The sequence below is a fragment of the Gossypium arboreum genome, chromosome 13 (genome assembly GCF_025698485.1).
Source record: "Gossypium arboreum isolate Shixiya-1 chromosome 13, ASM2569848v2, whole genome shotgun sequence".
In the NCBI taxonomy this organism is placed as follows: Eukaryota; Viridiplantae; Streptophyta; class Magnoliopsida; order Malvales; family Malvaceae; genus Gossypium; species Gossypium arboreum.
In genome coordinates this window covers 10,107,144-10,127,665 of record NC_069082.1, presented here as the reverse complement: position 1 = coordinate 10,127,665, position 20,522 = coordinate 10,107,144, and the positions used below count along the sequence as shown (strand labels likewise).

Below are 20,522 nucleotides of genomic sequence, written 5' to 3'. Positions count from 1 at the left end.
AAGACATGTCTGGGACATGCATCGGCTATGAAATGTGTCAGTGTAAGACCATGTCTGGGATATGGCATCGGCACCTTACCCCATGTTTGAGGCTTATGGAATATCTGATAATGTTCTAAATGGTTCAACGGTGAAAGTTATGATTTCTAGTTAAGGAGGAAAGTGTAACCGTATTGTGAGTGGCACAGGTACCTATTTAGTATGTACAAAATGTGAGTCCCACTGTATGCTATATGATGTGTATTGAATATCGATGAGTAAGTTTTGCTTATGCCTACTTGCATGATATGAGCTTAATTATGAATAGTAAAGTTGGGTTGTATATTTATTTATGTGCAACTTACTAAGCTTTATGCTTACTCCCTCTCATTTTCCATTTTCTTATAGTGCTGCCTATCTAGCCCAAGGATCAACAGAAGTTAGAGATATCAATCACACTCAATTGAAGCTTTTGGTATAGTTTGATTTATATTTTTGAATATAGCATGTATAGAGAACTAGACTTATGTTTTGTGTCTTTATAAGTTTGGCCCAAATGTGTTGGTTTAGGATAAATCTCTCATTTTGTATTAAGCCTTGAATGATGGCTAATATTTATTTTGATTTCCATGCAAAGATGTTATTTTCATAAGTGAGTAAATTGCACATATGGAATGTTGTTTATTGTGGCTGATTTGGTTGCATGGATAGTCTTATCTTGATTGCGGTTGCTATTATGCAGGTTATGTAAGTAAGGGTGGCAAATAGACTTGGTAAATAGCCTTATATTGTCCACACGGGCGTGTTTCTAGACCGTGTGTGACTCGCGGTCTGCCCCATGGGCGTGTGGTCTGGTTGTGTTTCCCCTGCACATAAAAATTTCAAGTTAGTATGCACGATAGTAAACATTCGAGTAGAGACACGGCCGTGTGTCCCTCACACAAACTAATACAAGGGTGTGTGCCTTGGCCATGTGTCATTTTGGGGATGCTGACGCCAGAAACAGAATGTCTTTTTTTTTGCACACGGGCTAGGATATGGGCGTGTCATGGTCGTGTGAAGGACACGGGTCGGGCACACGGGCGTGTGCCAGGTCATGTGAAAACCCCTGTAGGTGTGTATTTAGAATAAATTCCACACAAGTGGAGGACAAGGGCGTGTCCCTTTACTGCTTAGGCCGTGTGAGCCACATAGGCCATCCACACGACCATATTGAAATGGCCACACGAGCGTGTTGCCTTTCTACACAGGCGTGTGCCTAGTTTCTAAGATGAATTTTCTATAGATGGTTTAAGGGCCCAGGTTGATACTGAATTGTCTCAATGGTCGATTAGGGGCTCGTAGCCCACAACAAGAGGTTTAAAGTAGAAATTGAAAAAGTTTTAAATTGGACCGAGTCTGGGTGACTTATGAACATTGGTGTGCATGAGATCGAGTTAGATAATACCTCGTATCCCGCTCCAGCGTGGGTTACGGATATGGGGTGTTACACGTTTAATTGGCACCACACATTGATGACACAAATCCAAGATACACATAAAATCAGCAAAAGGAACAATAAGCATATTAATTCGGTCAAGCAAATTTAATCCAACCACAAAGTCATAATCATCAAGTGGTATTACCTTCGATAGTTTCCTTACTGGTCCAACCGCTAAGTTGAAGTCCAACTCCTTTTGCAACACTCACTATTGAAACCCTTTTGGAATTCACTGTCTTGATTCACCAAGGTTTTTTCTCAACCTTGAGACCAAATTCTGAACAATTTTTTCAGACATGAACAAATCGGAAGCACCTATGTTAATAACGGCATTTAAACTTTTGCCTGCAACAATAATGTCTACAAATATCAGCCCCATTTCACTTACGACCTTTATTGGCTTCAACACAATTGAAAATCAAACCAAGTTTCATCAACAACTTTTTTTGTCTCATCATCCCCCTTGATGGCAAAAAAAAAAATTGATCGTTTTGGATGGTCCCTCAAAATATGTAAACCTTCGCAAAGGATGCATTTCACTAGCTCCATTTCCTTCTTTTTCTCCCACTTTTGTCGATTTTAACTCTCACTATTTGTATCTGACCATCACCATTCTTGTAACAACCCGTTCGATGCAGTCGTCAACCAACTAAAAATCCGACTAAGGCAAGTGCTCGTTCCTTTTAGTTCTTGTAACTCACTCTGATTTTATGGTTTTAGCTCATTTTTCATTCATTTTACTCCCAAATGCTCTCCTAAGTATAAAAACATGAATTTAAAGGATTAGGAGCATAAAATTCAAAATTTACATCAAATAATCACCCAGAAATGCATTAAGAACAAGATTAAAACATGTTACTTTTAGCACTTATCACTGTTTTTCAATAGTGTTAGAAATAACGGTTTCGGGACCACAATTTCGATGAGTGATTTTGTAAATAGTATTTATTAATATCTACGGTTTGATTATAGTGTTTTAATAAATTTTGATTTCTTAAATTTTGTTAATTGGAAAGTTAACAGTAGTTAAGTGGTTTGACCTTAAAGTTAAGTGGTTTTAGAAAATGAGGAATTAGGATCTTGTTTTTGTAAAGCGAACCCTTAAATATTATTATTATTAAATATTTATGGAGTTGTTATATAGGTAAATTAAAATTTGGTCTAGAAATTTTGGTGATTTGATAGTTAATTAAAGAAAAAGAGTAAATCGTAAAAGTTAATCGATATTGATTTTTATTAATTAATATGCATGATTAAAGATTGTTTAAGTACTTAAGAGGTAATTAGACTATAATGAGCCTTAATGGACAATTAATGTAACACCCTGAATTTGGGCCTAGAAGTTTTGGGCCTTGAGCATGGGAGCGGTTGAAGGCAGCTTATAATATTCTCACAGCGTGAAAATTTTGTAGTTGAAGCTTTTTAGTGGTTAAGTGTCTTTGAGAAGTGTTGGAGAAGTCCCGGTTCAAACTCGACTCTAGCAAAATTTTGGTTTAAGGTGAATCAAACCCCGGGTGTAGTAGGTAGGCCTTAAGAATATTGTTGGAGAAATTGACACAAAAGCCTTGTGGCTTAGTGGCAAGTAGCGTGTGGAGCATTTAAAGGGAGGCATGGGTTCGAATCCCATGGCAAGCAAAGAGCATTTATTTTGCTAATAGGGGGCGGCAAGAGTTGGTGTTGAATTTAAACTCGATGATGGAGGGATCCCACTAACATAAGAGTGGATGCTGGTCGGTTTTAAATAGAGAGAACCATGAGGAGAGTAAATGTACCCTTCTTGGTCGATCCTTTCGCTTTGTGGCGTGCTTTCGGTTGGGTTGGGCCGCTAAGAGTGCTCGGGCGTGGATTAACTCCAGCTCCAATCGTGTGTATTTCTCACTACTCTAGTCAGAGGATGGCTACTTGGCCGCGATGGTGAAAGGGCCATGGGTTCTTATGGGCCTACTGCCCAATTGGATAAGTTGTTTGATTGTGTAGTAAATATTGGACTAGGCTAGGTGAATCTCATATCTGTGGCTAGATTTGGGCTAAAAGGGCCACACGAGCGTATGGGCCCATTTGGGCCGAGAACAGGCTTTAGGGCCATTCGTATTGTTATCCCTGTTTAGAATACTTTAGTTTACCAAATTATCAAAATACCCTCGATTAGTAAAATTACCAAAATACCCTCGATTAGCAAAATTATTAAAATACCCTTGGTTTGCAAAATTACCAAAATACCCTCGATTAGCAAAATGACCAAAATACCCTTAGTTTGTAAAATTACCAAAATACCCTTGGTTTGTAAAATTACCAAAATACCCCTGATTTGTTAAATTACCGAAATACCCCCGATTTACAAAATTATCGAAATACCTCCAATTTGCAAAATTACTGAAATACCCCGATTTGTAAAATTACTAAAATACTTCGACTTGTAAAATTACCAAAGTACCTCCGATTTATAAAATTACCATTTTATCCTCGATTTACAAAATTATCGAAACAACCCTATAGGGTAGAATTACCGAAATACCCTTATAGGGTAGAATTACCGAAATACCCTTGTAGGGCAGAATTATCGAAATACCCCTATAGGGTAGAATTACCAAAATACCCCTGTATGGTAGAATTACTGAAATACCACTGTAGGGTAGAATTATCGAAATACCCCTCTAGGGTAGAATTACTGAAATACCCCTGTAAGGTAGAATTATCGAAATACCTCTATAGGGTAGAATTACCGAGATACCCTCGTGGAGTAAAATTACCATTTTGCCCCTAGGGTGTTAAATGACTGTTTTGCCCTTGTGGGCAAGTGACTGACTTGGACTATGTGGTTGATGGATTTGATTGTGAATATATGTTGGTGATATGAATGACTTGATTGTGATTGTTTGATTCAAATATGGGTATGACATTCTGCATACATGACATGTTGCATGGGTTGGGATTTCGTACGGAGGAAGATTTGATCTGTTAAGGTCGCACGGGTCGCCCGAGACGACTGTGGACTGATCGATGGCTGAGTACCGGTCATGTTATCGAAGGCTGTGTGCCATTATTGTGGGCTTCGTACCGATTATAGACTCATTATCGATGACTCTGTGCCAACCTAAATATGGCTTCGTGCCATCTTGACTATGGCTTCGTGCCAAACGTATTTACCTGTGGTTATGTGCCTAACATATTTTTTGACGACTCTGTGTCGATCATATTTACCGAAAGTTGTGTGCCAGTTATATTACCATCACTGATGGCTATGTGCCGAAGTTATTACAGTTATCGATGGCTTTGTGCCACGTATTCTGTTAAGTGGCTTTGCCACATTATCTGATTCTGGTGTCTATGCCACAAGTATCTGTTCTGGCAGCCATGCTGCAAATTCTGTGGAGTGTAGGGCTGGGTGGGTTGAGCTATTCCCCACATGGAGTGTAGGGTTGGTACGAGGGTGTATACGGCTGGATTGGGTTGGGATTGCATTCACATTCTGATTTTGATTCATTCGACATCGATTCGATTCGATTCACACACGATTCGATTCGATTCGATTCTAGTTCTGATAATGTTTCTTATTTTGTAATGGGTTAAAGCCCATCTGGTACTATCTGTTATAGTGTGCTAAGGCCCAATTGATACTGAAACTATAAGTAAGGTCAAATGCGACTTTTAATTCTTTTATATGACCGATCGTTCCTTTTAGTAGGGATTTCACATCGAGTTTTCATAAACTCGCCCCGTTTATTAACCTTTCAGGTAATTTCCAGCCTTAGACAGTCGGAGCTGGGAGGGGCTCGGAGGAAGCCACACACACTATTTATTTTAAAGTTTTGATTATTACTTTTAAATGTTTTATGTGGGTTGTAGTAAAGCCGTTGTAATTTTTTGGATTTCAAATTTGAAATTTTACTTATTGTTCTTATAATTGCTAGTATTAGAAAACGTGTTTTCCAAAGCAACTACTGTTGTTCAAAACATCACGCATCCGCAATTATTTTTAAATTAAGCTTCTGCAACTGCCAAGATTTTTACAAAGTTGTTAAGAATGTTATTTAGCTGAGGTTTTCTGACAAGGTTTAAAAAGGGTATAAGTTTTTAATTATTAAGAAGGGTTCTTAATGGAAACATGGTTTTCAAAAAACACTTCAATGTGACACGACAGATTCGAGCCAAACTTCCAGGCCGAGTTTGGGGTGTTACAATTAATGGGTTGTCATTAAACATTTTTATATGTTTAAATATATTTATTTAATAATAATATGTGTTAAATAATAATATAAGTTAAATAAAACATAAAAAAAAATTATAAACATCATCTTCAACCTAATTTTTTTCACCAAATTTTTGAAAGAACAAAATCTTGGGAAGCCATTTTCAAACCTTTAATGTTCGACTATTCATTTCCTTGCATGTTAATCCTTCAATTACTCGTTTTTAGTATTTTTCATGTTTTTGATATCGTTGTAGCTTAATCTATCTAACTTAGGGACTAATTTGTAGAACTGTTAAATATTTTAAAATAGGTAATTGATGAATTTTGATGTTATTGAATTTAAATGATAGATTTATAAGCTTGGTTGTTAAATAGGATTATTTTGTAAAGAAATATTGGTTATTTTTAAGTTAAAGGACCAAATTGATAAAAAAGTAAATCTAGCATGAGATTCTTGTGAAATTTCAGTAGTTATTGGTCGTAAATGTATAGGTAAAAATTCAACTAGCTTGATTTTAGGCTTAATTGTGATATTTGTATAATTTTTGAGTTTAGGGACTAAATTGAATAAAAGGTAAAAATTTATGGTATTAGTGTAAAATGCCATTAAAGGGTCAATTACTTGAATTTTAATACTTTAGGGTATTTGAATTGGTTAATTGAGTTAAGTTATTATATTTAGATTAAGAAATAGATCGATCGGTTGATAATCGCAGGAAATGAAAAGTTGTCGAGTAGACATCGTCAAGATGTCAATAACTATTGCGTTTAGGTAAGTTTTTGATAGACTTTTTATGTTTAATAACAATTTGAATTTGATCTATCATAAGTAAAATTTTCATGGTTAATTGAAATAAGCTTTGATAGTGAAATAAATGGTTAAAAGTATAAGGTATGGCAAAGTACATGGTTGAATTGAATTATGTACTCATATGGAATGTATGTGATTAAGGTTAAAGCTATAAGTATATAAAGATTACAGAATAAAATTTAAAGCCCATGTGAACTCAATGAATAGTTAGGATGCAAATAACATGTCATTAGGGTATTCCAAGCACTAAGTGTCAGTGATTATAGTTTCCATGTACTATGTACCGGTGTTTCAGTTCCAGGCACTCTGTTCTAGTGATTATAGTTTCTAGGTACTATGTACTAGTGGTGGATACCATACTGATGGTTGGAATTTAGCATTTTTTGTAGATTCTCGCTAGGTTGTGTGAGTAGCATCGTGTATTGGTTAATGTCCCAATTGTCAGCTTGTGTGAACATTATTTCCCCGTGTATCCGAAGTTAATTTACTACAATTCTCCAAGCAAAACAATTTATGAAATGTATAGTGATGGAATACAATATCATGAAAGGTTAAGTGTCTTGATAATGGTTTGATATGTGATTTGTGTTACTTTGAGATCATGGATATGTTATGAATCCAGATCTAACCATTTGGTATGATAGGGGAAACAAAACATGGCAAGGACTATTAAGTTGTATATTGGTTTCAATTATTATGTTTTAAATGACAGGTATGTAATGTTTAATTAGACGAACTTACTAAGCTTTATTTAACCTTACTCTATTTGGTTTTTTTTCCTTGTAGATTATCAGACTCGTTCTATCAATTGGAACATCGTTGGAGATCACACTATCCATCAACTCTTTTAGTAGCTATTTGTTTATTTTGGCCTAGTTATAGGTGGCATGTATATAGGATTTTGGCAAGTAAATGTTAATGACTAACCTTAGTAATGTTTTGTGTCATTTTAGATGTAAATCTTGTATTTGGTCATTTTGGTGACTCGAATTGGTAAAATTTTATTTGATGTCTATCTTGATACTTGGTTGTGGAATGGTTCTTATGTTTTAGGTAACCTATTGAGCTTTGGTTGGTTTTATGCTAGCTTTGGAACTTGGTATATGATAATTGTTTTGTCATTGATTTCATGGTTTGAATGACATGGTTAATGCTTAAATGGTTTATGTTTTAATGTTTGAATTGTGGTGTCAATGAGGACATATTGGTTAGGCACTTAGGTTGAATGTTATTTAGTATATTTTAACATGTTTTAATGAATTTTAGATAGGTATAATGGATGGAATTTGCATGGCTTGTGATCTGAGAACTGTAGGTGAAATGACTTGGTTTTGAAGGTATATTTAGGTGCACATAATCTGCTACAGGGTCATGGGTGTAGGCAGAGGGTTAGTAAGGCCTCGCCCCCCTTAAAATGGAAAATTTAAATTAGTAAAAGTAAAATTGCACTTTGGCCTCCCTAAAAATGATAAAAAATTACTTTAATCTTTTAAAAATTATAAAGATATAGATATTAACGTGGTAAGATTGCATTTTTATTATCGTAAAAATATAAAAGTTAATTTCAGCCCCAAAATTTTTTTTCTAACTTCGCCCCCTAAACACAGCCATGTGGCCTGTTTGATTTTGGTACAGGTTTTTCCACATGGCATCAAGCTATTACACAACTTAGCGACACAACTGTGTGACCTTGGATTACACGGCATCAAATTGTTACACGGTTTGGCCACACGATCATGTATTTGCACCACATGGTCTCTACCTTGTCACACGGTCATGTGACTCCTGTTTTCACTTTTTTCCTGAATTTTTGTAAAAGTTTCAAATTAGTCCAGATCTGTTCTTGGGTTGTTTTAATAGCTTCTTATACTCAATTAAGGCTTGATTATTATTGATAATCATCGAATGATTGTAATTATATTATGTTATGAATTGTTTGATCATTTATGTCGAGATAGTGAATAATGTTGATGTTTTACTATTATAATACCTTATAGCTCAGGTCAGGTGATCGGACCGGGTATAGGGTGTTACAATTCTTGGTAAACTTGTATTTTTCTACCCCACCATTTGGTTTGGATTTGGGCTTGAAAGACTCAAACTTCTCGACCTTTTTTGCCACAAAACTCCATAAGTGACTCTACTATAGTCATGCATTTGGTAAGTTCCTAAACCCTTTAACGCTTTAATGCTTGCTTTGCCCACAGCTTCAACCCATCCATGAAAGAGAAGAAGGTCTATTTCTCACCTAGATTGGAAATTTGGAACATGAGTTCACTGAACTCTCGCACCTACTCCCTAAATATGCCTTGTTGTACAAGCCAATGCAACTTAGCCTGAGCCTCATCCTCGGCATACTCTAGGTAAAACTGCCCCTTGAATTCACTCTAGAAATCCTCTTAAATCCCAATGGTAGCTCCACCTTATTTCACATCTGTAGACCTATAATGTCACCATAACAAATCGACATTAGTAAAATACATAGTACTAATATTTACCTTAGTAGCATCATCTACAATGCCTTTGGCACAGAAGTATTGCTCTATTACCCAAAGAAACTATGTAGATAATGATCTCCCCCTTGAGCTCATCAATTTCTTCTTTCAAGATCATTACCATGGCCACGAGAGCATCATCCTTCTAAGTTAGCTTACCCACAGCAGTATTGAGAACCCCTTGCATCACATCCAATTAGCACTGAAAGCCTTTGCCACTTATCCTTAAGTAGATCTTGCCTTGATTCTAGCTCTGTGGTGTGTCCCTAAACTTCCTCAAGGGTCTCCCTCACATCACCCATGGAACCCTCGAGTTTGGCAGCCCTGCCATCCAAAGCTAATAGCATATCCCCCAGTCGACTAGCTTTCATGCCCTCACCACAAGTCTTCTTAGGCTCAATCTGATTATCAACTTCTTTTTTCATCTCAACCGGCACCTTCGAACCTTAGCACTGATACCAACTATCACAGGGCTAGAACTTAAGTTTAGCAAACCGCGGAGCCTTAGGCAATTTCTTTGTTTCAAATCCGCCTAAGTCAGCTTGCCTAACTCTCGAAATATGAGAATTCTTTCAGAATTCTCTACGGCAACAAAATAAAGTGGAAGCAAATTTAAAGCAAGTGAGCAATGAAAGAACTGAAAAAGCTATAAGAAAGCAATGCACACAAGGTCTTCGAGTAAATGCTCTCAAACATATTCTTTATACAACAACCAGATTTTCAATAGTGTCAAAAAAGGTGGTTTTGGAACCTCGTTCTCCGTTGATCGAATCCGTAAATATTAATTAGTATTTACGAGTTAATTATGGTATTATATTAAATTTTGGTCTGATGAGTTTGTTAATTAAATAGTTAATTAAATTACAAGCATTTTAACCCTAAAGCTAGTGGTGTTGGAAAATAAGGTATCGGACCTTGTTTCCGTAAACCGAGCTCGTAAATATTTACGGAGTTATTATATAGGTGAATTGAATTTTGTATAGGTAATTTTTTTGAATTAGTGACTAATTAAGGTATAAGAACTAAATCATAAAAGTAGTAAAAGTTAACCGCTTTATATTTTTAATTAATTGAAAGACCAATTGAGCAATTGGACCCTTCAAATTATGTTAAAGGAAGTGGGTGATAGTTGGCGGCCACCAAATTTGTTAAGTGTTTTAAATATTAGTTTAATCACAAAAATTAACAAACTAATAAAATTTAATTAAAAACTAACTAAAGTATATAAGATAAATAGATAAAAGTAAAACAAAAGCATTCTCATTCATTTTCTTCGACATACGAAACAAAAGAAAAGAAAATGGGGTATAGAAGCTTTAATTTTGAGCGAAAATTAGTTTAATCGAAAGATAATTAAAGGAAATGAGAAATAGTGGATTAGTCTCTCATATGTTGTTTGTTGTTGTTTTCTCATGTAAATTCATATTGGATTTACTTTGTTAATTTATGTTATGTTATGTTTGTATTGTATTATATTGTTTTGTTTTATTTTTAGTTTGAATTGCTAAGTATATTGTTGTTGGCATCAAATGAATTAAATTGAATGAACATGAAATATATGAAAAATATGAATAGATATATGATGTCAAATGGATGAAAATTTGTTATATAATTGGATAATATGTACATGATAATATTATATGGGTTAAAATGTATATGACATTTGAAATATGAAAAGTTTGTATAAGACTACAGAGTTTAATTAGTATGAATTGGATAATAAGTTGTATGAATTTAAAAAACAATTAGGATACGAATGGTGTTCCATTAAGGTTCCAAAAAGAAAAATAGGTGTTGTGATCAGGGATTAATATGATGCCTTAAAATTCAGCATATGTTGTGAATTTTCTGAAGTTAGTGTTTGCAACACCGTACTAAGCTAGTGTTAGCAGCCCAAATATGTTAACTTGTATAAACAAATGGGTGTTGTGATCGGGGATTAATTCAATGGCTTGAGATCCAGCATATGTTGTGGATTCTCTAACTCCATAATTAAGTAAATTGTGAATTATCAGAATAATTCTTCTGAACAAAATTGCAATTACTAGAGTCTAGTTGTATATGTTCGATTGGTCCCTTCGCTAGCTCAACAAAAACTCAATCAGACTACGTTTGAATCAGAAGAAAATTCTTCGACTTTGGAAATAATTTAATTGAGTTCATTTATTCAATGTGAAATTAAATTGGGCGGTCGTAAGAATTATTCAACTATAGAATTTGATTAAAGAATTTTCTTGAAAATTTAATTTTGAAAAATCTTAGTAATTTTTGAGAAAATTAATTTTGATCAAGTAAAATTATATTAATCAAATTAATTAAAATAAATATGATATTTTAAGAAATTAATTTTCAAGTCAAACAATTGGCTCAATGAGTAATTGAACTTGAAAATTAAATTTGAGATTTAAAATTGGAACCGAAAACCAAAAACTAAGACCGAGACCAAAACTGGTCAAACTGGTTTCGGTATGTGAAACCGAATCAATGGTCCAACTAGTGGCTGGACCAGACTGGCCGAGCCTTCACTGGCCTAAATAGAATCAGAAGCAACCGAACCGACTCAGAGTGCGGTGAGGGTGTCGCACCTGCATCACTGAGCACGGTAGTGCTATGGCCTGGCAGATGGTCAACGGAGGTGATTCTTCAACAATTAAGCAATGGAAGAATTACACTCCTACTGCGACCATACTAAATAATTTGATTTCAGATTAATTATTCTAAAAATAGTATTATTTTAATAAATTTAAAATAATACTTCTCTTGAAAACTATTATATGAATTTAATATTAAAATGATTAAATTTAATATTATTTGAACTCTCTAAAGTCTCTCAAGAGTCGTAGGTAATTATTTTTATATACTTGAATTTAAGAAAATTAGTAAAGAGAAATTTTTTGAAGAAATCATTTTAGAATATTTCTAAAGATATTTTTTATTTATAACTTTGTCTAGAAATTTAAAAAATTCAAAATTGACCCATTGATAATTTTGTGAAATTTTTTTGATTCAAAACGTTTATGCTAGATAAATAAAAAGGTAGAATTTTAATTAAATGTAACTAAATTTTTATTTTTTGCCGAACTTATTTTAAGCTGTATTTTTCAATTCCGTTTCCCCCACCTTTAAAGTAAAAGAATAATTTACCAAGTGATTTTGAGCCCTCTGATATTGAGATTTTGAGCATGGCCCATCTTGAAAGCTCTACTAAATTCTGTTCCTGGCCCTCGCATCCATTGCATGCTTTGTTCTGTTTAATTATTTTCGGCTGCTAAAAACTTAAGCAGGGAAATCCTTAAGAATACAATCGGAAACAGCAATGGGGACCGCGCCGGCGCAAATTCCGACGAGCTTCGGACACGAGCTCAGGGCTTGCCTTCGTTGCCGTCTCGTCAAAACATATGATCAGGTTCTTTTTGTTCTTCCGTATTCAATCATGGTTTTTTTTTTCTCGCTTTCAAAACGCTTCATATCTATGGAGTTTTAATTATTGTTTCTTTGGCTTTAACTTCACAGTTCAGAGAATCAGGATGCGATAACTGCCCATTCTTTAAGATGGATGGAGATAATGAGCGCGTCGTAGATTGCACTACTCCGAATTTCAATGGGTTATCTTTCCATTTTATTTTATTAGAAACAAAAACATTTGCATTAAACGTTAACTTTCTTGTCTCTTTTAGCTTTGTTTGAAATATGTTCTGTTGATTGGTTTCTTAGTATGATATCTGTGATGGACCCGGCTAGAAGTTGGGCTGCTCGTTGGCTGCGAGTTGGTAATATGCTCAACCCTTTTTCTTTTCAAAATTTTCTGTTTATTGTCGCTGTGGACAATTATTTTAGGAATTGTTTCAAAGTTTACCGTACTTCTCTGAGTGTAGAATGGAGAATATGATATAGAAATTTGTGGTGATTAGACCTGTCAAGTTGGCGGAAAGGATCGGTTTTGAGAAAGGTTAATTTAGATTTTAAAACTTTCAGTGTCATTTCGGTTCGAGTCCTCCTAATTATTTTAGATTTGGGTCAATTTCAAATCTTATCATTTAGAATGTGGGCATTTTGATTTTTGAGTCAAGGTATTATAGGTATGGATCATTTTGGTTTTAGCTTCTTTGGGTTTAGACCATTTTAAGCAATTTGTTTAGATCAGTTCCGGGTTCGTATCAATTTGGGTTGGATTGGACGGATCCAGGATAGTGACATTTTATATAAATTCATCAGGTTGAGTTTTCAAGTTTGGGTCATCTAGTTGTGATGCTCTCTTGCTGTCAGCTTAATATACTTCTTTTATTTCCCATATACAATCTCGCATAAATGTTGGATTTGAATTTTGAAGCCTGTTCTTTATGAAGATGGTTGAATTAATGAACTCTCTAGTAATGCTTCTAGACTTCATAAGGCACTAGAATTTTGATGCTTTTCGAAATTATATGCATACAGTATTCCATTATATCCAATTCTTATATAATTTTAAATCCTTTCCAGGAAGATTTGTCCCTGGTTGTTACACTCTTGCAGTTTCAGAGGCACTTCCAGAGGACTTGCAGGTATGGCTGCTCAGTTCATTAAATTCTTTTATTTCCTTTGGGTATATCATGCTGTATGGTTCATTAATTTCTTTATGGTAGACATTGCTGCCTTTGTGCTCTATGCAACTATCTTCTAGCAGTGGGTCTACGATGATAATATTTAGTTTCCTCTCTCCATTATTAGCGTGTCGTATTTTGGGAGCTGCAGTGGCAAACTTGCAGGCATGGTTTCTCATCTTATGTGCAGTTCATTAGTTTTTTTATTTGCTTTGGGTATATCATGCCAGGTAGGTAGTGCATTTCTTTCTTTCAGTATGGTAGACATTGATGCCTTGGTAACCATAGGTCTATGATGATAATATTCAGTTACCGGGTTGTCTTTGTAAACGGCAGTGGCATACTTAGGAATAAGTTCAAATCTATCATTTGTTATGGCAAATGTCCATTTGCTTTTCCCGTTCAATATTATATTTAAGCCATGCTATGTTAAATTTGATGATTTTGGTACTGGAAAATGGCTTGTATAACAATAATATATCTACATGCAACTCGTTTGTATCAAAGTTTGTGTTTGTTGATTAAAGTTTCGACTTTCGGTCTTCTTTCGTGGTTTCCGAAAGCATTAGCTTCCTTCATCGATCGTTTGTTTTCCTTCTTACAGGCTTTATGCGAAGAAGTTCATGTGCAGTATGTGCCACCGAAACGGGTGTAATGGATAGCCTCAATAACATTGTAAGGATGGAAAACTGCATATTATTAGTAGTGATGGAGGAGAATAGTAACACAGTGAATTGCACCAACTTGTGGGATTTTGACAAGTTGGTAAACATACTAGTCATCCACAAGAAAGATTTTGCATGGAATTTGGTTCTTGGTGTCAAAAAAGGCTTTTATAAATCTGGCTATTACTTTGTTGTCCACAATTGCAAATTAGAATATTTGAATTCAGTTTGTTTCATAGATTCATCTGCTTCATGTTTTTTTTTTTACGGGCTATGGAGACTAAATTTTTTGAGGTCCATAGTTGTCCCTCTCAATGATATTACTTTTAGAGTTTGTTCTCTCCTATAAAAATGTATCGTGCTTACATCAATTTAAAATTTTAAAACATTTTTAAAATGGAGTTTATCATATAGGAAAGCACAACTAATTTAAGTTGCCATAATTGAATTTTTTGGGGATTAAATTGTTTGAACATTGATTTTATAATTTTAAATATTCTAAGTACCAAAATTTTCTAAGTATATTTTAAAACTACTACTGTCTAGCTTTCAAAATATACTCTTTTTTTTAAAAAATTATCTATTATAAATTTAAATTAATTAGAAGTCAAAGTTTGAAATTTGACTTATATTATTTTAAAACTACCACATTCTAAGTTTTTAAATATTTTTATTTATTGTAAAATTAAAAATATTAACCACTAAAAGTCAAAATAAACTATCCTATGTACCAAATATCTACCTGTTGATATATATATTTATAAGTTTTCTTGCAAGAAATATATTTAAATGTTGTATTTTTAGTTTTATATGAGGAATAATTTTATGAAAAACACAATCACAATAAAATCAAAATATATCTAAAAGAATTTAATATAAAATACTAAATTCACACGTGACTTAAATATGAGGCTGCGGACATTGTTGTCCTTCCGAATTTCAACACGTGTTTATTTAGGCTTTTATAATATAAAAATATTCTGTTTTTATAAGTTGGAATTTTTTTAAAATTTCAAAAATATATTTAAGTGTTAATCTTATTACAATTATTTTATTAAATTTATTGGTGTAATATTTTGAAATATATTTTTATTTGATAAAAAATAACAAAATTAATAATAATTGTAATGCATCTAAATATAACAGAAAAATTTTAATGATGTTAATAATTGAACTTATATTTTTAATCTGTAAAATAAATGAATTAAATTTTAAAGATGCAAAATTACATAAAATTAAAATATATTTTAATGTAAAAAGATGTTAAGTCATGATTTATCTCTTAGACTACATTATTTGTTATTTTGATATTTAATTTTTTATCATATTAAATTATCATTTTCATTCGAATATACTTAAAATAGAAAAAATAACAATAAAATGTGACATGTTTTACATATTTATTAAATGCCAATAATTTGAAAGTAAAACGATATGTAAGGGAAAAAAAATAAGAGAAGGGATAAATTGTTTGTTTAGCCTTAAAAAAGTTGAAATGAGTAGAGATTATTTGAGAGCAAAACTGGGATAAATTACTAAGATTATTGTAGTTGGAAATATGGGAAAAAGTAAAAATAAAAACAAAAACAAAGAAAAAAGCTAAAAGCGAAGTAAATCTTTGGGGGAGGAATGAATAATACAAGAGTGTAGTTTGAGCCTTTGCCCACACAAGAGGGACAAAAAGGAACCAAAAGGAAAACCCATCCACCGCATGTACGCACGCCTATCTACCCATCCCTCACCTTCCAATAAAACATTTTCTTTTTTGCTTTTATTATCTAAATGTAAAAGTTTGATAATTAAGATTATTCCAAGACATCACTTCAAATTTTTAAATGATTATATGGCAACACATCATTAATTTATATTTAAATATTGAAATAAATTTAATTAAAAAATATATTGATTAAAATATCTAAATTTGCAAGTTAAAATATTCACCACTCTAATTATAATTAGATTCTGAGTCTTGTTGTTTTAATTCAAATACCAATAATTCTACATCCAAAGATTTACAAAATCTCCAATGGGCCACCTACCACCACGTGTCCCTTACATTAATTTTTTTCCTTTTATATTGGTTTTATTAGTAAGTCGGCCTGCAAACTATATCCAATTTTCAATATCCATCCTTAAAAGTTTTTATTTTAACTATTAATTTTATTTCATTTAATAAAAAAAGAATCTACTACATACTATGCCACATTTCACATTCTTATTGGATAATATTGTTTTTAAAACTAGGACAAAATTGATAACCTGAAAACCACTTAAAAATTGTAAGGACTAATATGTAAAATTATGGTATAATTGAAGGGTTAAATTAGAAATACAACCTTTTACTTTTCAGTTTCTAAACTCCTCCTGCAGTCCTCTCTCATACTACAAAAAGCCACCACACCACCCACCACTCTCCTCACTGTTCTGTTCTTCAAAACTACTCTTTTTTGGCTTATAAGGTATAGTATCTCATTTCTCAATTTAACTCGACATAAAGCATTTTTATTTTTATTTTTTTGTTTGCTTGTAATTTGTTCATATGGTTTTATACATATATATGTATATATATATATCTTAAAAAACCATCTCTGTATTTACCTCATTTGATCTCTCTCACCAATCCTACCTTAACCCCATTCTGTTTATCTCAATGTTCCTTTTCTCTGGGTTTTCTTACCCAATCTTTTTCATTGATGACTTTTAATATTTTTTAATTGATAATGGGTGCAGCAGAGCAGATTTTTATTTTGAGCAAATCAAAAAGGAAATGGCGAATATAGACATTGATGGGATCTTGAAGGAGCTGCCAAATGATGGCCGTATCGCCAAAACCAAAATCGTTTGCACTCTGGGTCCGGCATCGCGATCGGTACCCATGATCGAGAAGCTGCTGAGGGCCGGCATGAACGTTGCTCGCTTCAATTTCTCCCATGGCAGCCATGAATATCACCAGGAGACCTTGAACAATCTCAGGGCTGCCATGCAAAGTACCGGCATCCTCTGCGCCGTCATGCTTGACACCAAGGTTCCCCTTTACCCCATCATTATCTCATAGTTTTATTACTTTCTTTTTTATCATTATTTGTGTATTTGAACGGGGATTAAAGGGTAGATTAGAGATAATAAAGAAATCAATTTTTGGGCCCAGAAATTCTCTACTTTTAGTAACCAAGCATTGCTTATATGGATATTTGTTTGTTAAAGTCCAAATGAAAGATAATGTGTCATTAGATACAAGGCACACTCTATTTAGGGTGAGTTCAGATCAGTTCAATAGGATTTTTTGAACTATCCATCATAATCCAATTCCTTTTATTTGGTTTTTTGTTTTTTCATACTAATTTTAGATTTTGGGTTCCTTGGACTCTTTTTTTTTTTTATATTATTTGTTAGTTTTTAAAATCTGCTAAAATTAAATTTTTCAAGTAAATAAAAAATCAATAAATCTAATATAGTTTTTAACATAATTTTTATATAGAATTTTTAAGTTATTTTAATTATTTTAAACCTAGAATGTTTATTTTAGATCATAAAAATTAAAGTTAATTATAAATTAATAAAATATAAAATTTGGTTCGGATAATTATGGTTTTTTTAACTTTTATTTAAAAATAGTCTAAACACCTTGGTTCCAATCAGTTTTTGATTTTTTTCCTTAGCCTTAAACTCTAGTTGCTTGAAACCCTTGTATATATATACAAGTTTTTTATTAGTAAATATGCATGATTTTTATGGCTTATATCTGCTGAATACTCCATAAGTATAAAATTTGATATTTTCCCTTTCTTACTGGTAAAGGTATGGTTAATGAAAAAAAGTGAAATCTAAAAGGAAAAATAAAGGTATATTCAATGAAGAAAAGTGAAATCTAAAAGAAATTAAGGCGAACTTCAATAAGTCGGGCTTTTTTTTATGCCTATCACCTTGCAAAAATGGGCGTCTAGGCGCACACAGTGTGCGCGGGATCGAATGGCCTTGGCCCGAAATGATTTGAAGCTGTTTTGTTTTCTAGCTAAGATGCAGGCTCGCCTAGGTGCAACCTTGATTGACTGGGATACGATCTGACCTCCAAGGATCCTCTAAATACATGAAAAAACTTAGAAAAATCTAACTATAACAGTGTAAGGCACATACACTTGAGTTTGAGTTCAAGTCCGAGTCCGAGTAACATAGGTCATAAGAATGTCTGGGTTTTCTTTTCTCTTTGTTCTCAGCTCTTCTAACTTCTATATTTTCCTTCTTTGAGATGGTAGTTTGTGTTTGATTTGCTCTGTTGTGGCAGGGTCCCGAAATTCGAACCGGATTCTTAAAGGATGGGAAACCTGTTCACCTTAAGGAGGGCCAAGAAATTACAATCACAACTGATTATGTTATCAAGGGGGATGGGAATATGATCTCAATGAGCTACAAAAAGTTGGCTGTTGATCTCAAACCCGGGAACACCATTTTGTGTGCAGACGGTACAATCACTCTAACGGTTTTAGAATGTGATCCTTCTGCTGGAACTGTGAGATGTCGCTGTGAGAATACTGCTATGATTGGTGAACGGAAAAATGTCAACCTTCCTGGTGTTGTGGTGGATCTTCCCACGCTCACAGAGAAGGATAAGGAAGATATCTTAGGATGGGGAGTTCCCAACAATATCGATATGATTGCTCTTTCATTTGTACGCAAAGGGTCCGATCTTGTTAATGTCCGTAAGGTTCTTGGTCCCAATGCAAAGCAGATTCAATTGATGTCAAAGGTATCTTGTTTCTGTTTCACTGTTGAACTACCATCATTGATAAGATTTTATGTGGTTTCTTTATGTGATCATTGTATGTCTCTATGAATTTCATCTTAAGAGAAGAAGACCGAGGCTGATTGATTTGTGCCCGTGAGGAGCAACTTAAGTTTATCTTTAGTTGTTCGTTTTACTGTTCTAATGTTGTATATCAATTTCCAAATTTTCGATGCCACCGATTGCCCATCTTTGACGATGTTTTCCATTGGCTACGACGAATCTTCCTTAGTTCTCCTTTTAGACTAATAAGTTGCATGGATATTGATATTGTTTTAGGTTGAGAACCAGGAGGGTGTCATTAACTTCGACGAGATCTTGCGTGAGACTGATGCATTTATGGTTGCACGTGGTGATCTTGGAATGGAGATTCCAGTGGAGAAGATCTTCCTAGCACAAAAGATGATGATATACAAGTGTAACCTAGCAGGCAAGCCAGTTGTTACTGCCACTCAAATGCTCGAGTCTATGATCAAGTCTCCAAGGCCAACCCGTGCTGAAGCAACTGATGTTGCCAACGCTGTCCTCGATGGTACTGATTGTGTCATGCTCAGCGGCGAGAGTGCTGCGGGAGCATACCCGGAGCTTGCCGTGAAAATCATGTCTCGAATTTGTATAGAGGCAGAATCCTCCCTTGACTATGGTGCGATCTTCAAAGAAATGATCCGATCAACCCCGCTTCCAATGAGCCCATTGGAAAGTCTCGCATCCTCAGCCGTACGAACAGCTAACAAAGCTAAAGCTACACTCATCGTTGTTCTAACACGCGGTGGAACAACTGCCAAGCTGGTTGCTAAGTACAGACCAGCCGTTCCCATCCTATCAGTGGTTGTCCCGGTATTGACAACGGATTCATTCGATTGGTCCTGCAGCGATGAACGGCCGGCAAGGCATAGTCTGATATACAGGGGCTTGATTCCGATACTGGCAGAAGGGTCAGCCAAGGCAACTGATGCTGAATCCACTGAGGTTATATTAGAAGCTGCAATGAAATCAGCTACAAAGAAGGGGCTATGCAAGCCTGGTGATGCCATTGTTGCACTTCACCGGATTGGTGCTGCCTCTGTTATTAAGATCTGCGTAGTGAAGTGATGATATTGCTGGGTTGTGCAGCGTCCATTGATGAACTTTCAAAATGGGGTTTTTATTTTTATTTTTAGTCCTTTTATGTTGATTTCATGATCTTTTATTGTGGTTAAACTTTGTTAAAGGAAAAACTTCGCTTGGATGACCGGGAAATTTTTGGTGGATGTTTATCGTTGTGTTTTGAGATTACAGATAAATTCATATAATTTGAATTGAAAATGTTGGTCATTTAGACACTATATACCGACCCAATTTCTACTCGAGAGCGGGAAACTTAGTGGTTCTGATCGAGCTTCGATCCATCACAAGTCATATAAGAGGTTGTGGTCTGTCCACTGCTATCTGTGAGTCGTGTCTTTGGCCTGCATGTCTTGACTCTTTTCTGTTTGCTTGGCCGGATGGGTTCTTATTGTCTATCACAATCCTTGTCATATATCTCCTCCTTTGAAAATAA

The 20,522-nt window shown here is 34.2% G+C and overlaps 2 protein-coding genes across 3 annotated transcripts; both read left to right on the top strand.

The window, feature by feature from the left end:
- The first annotated feature begins 12,097 nt into the window (after positions 1 to 12,097).
- On the top strand, positions 12,098 to 14,440 carry LOC108463424 (transcription elongation factor SPT4 homolog 1-like). The gene is made up of 5 exons (XM_017763366.2): positions 12,098 to 12,363; positions 12,471 to 12,562; positions 12,672 to 12,727; positions 13,437 to 13,498; positions 14,142 to 14,440. Exons 1-5 carry the CDS (start codon positions 12,274 to 12,276, stop codon positions 14,190 to 14,192), a joined length of 351 nt encoding a protein of 116 aa, XP_017618855.1. The 5' UTR covers positions 12,098 to 12,273; the 3' UTR covers positions 14,193 to 14,440.
- Positions 14,441 to 16,565: 2,125 nt separating this feature from the next.
- Positions 16,566 to 20,287, top strand: LOC108464503 (pyruvate kinase, cytosolic isozyme-like). Of its 2 annotated transcripts, none has more exons than XM_017764840.2 (4): positions 16,566 to 16,661; positions 16,936 to 17,227; positions 18,485 to 18,946; positions 19,262 to 20,287. In XM_017764840.2, exons 2-4 carry the CDS (start codon positions 16,970 to 16,972, stop codon positions 20,072 to 20,074), a joined length of 1,533 nt encoding a protein of 510 aa, XP_017620329.1. In that variant the 5' UTR covers positions 16,566 to 16,661; positions 16,936 to 16,969; the 3' UTR covers positions 20,075 to 20,287. The 2 variants fall into 2 exon arrangements, with proteins under 2 accessions (XP_017620329.1, XP_017620327.1); XM_017764838.2 differs by having other exon boundaries at positions 16,570 to 16,661; positions 16,933 to 17,227.
- Positions 20,288 to 20,522: the final 235 nt, after the last annotated feature.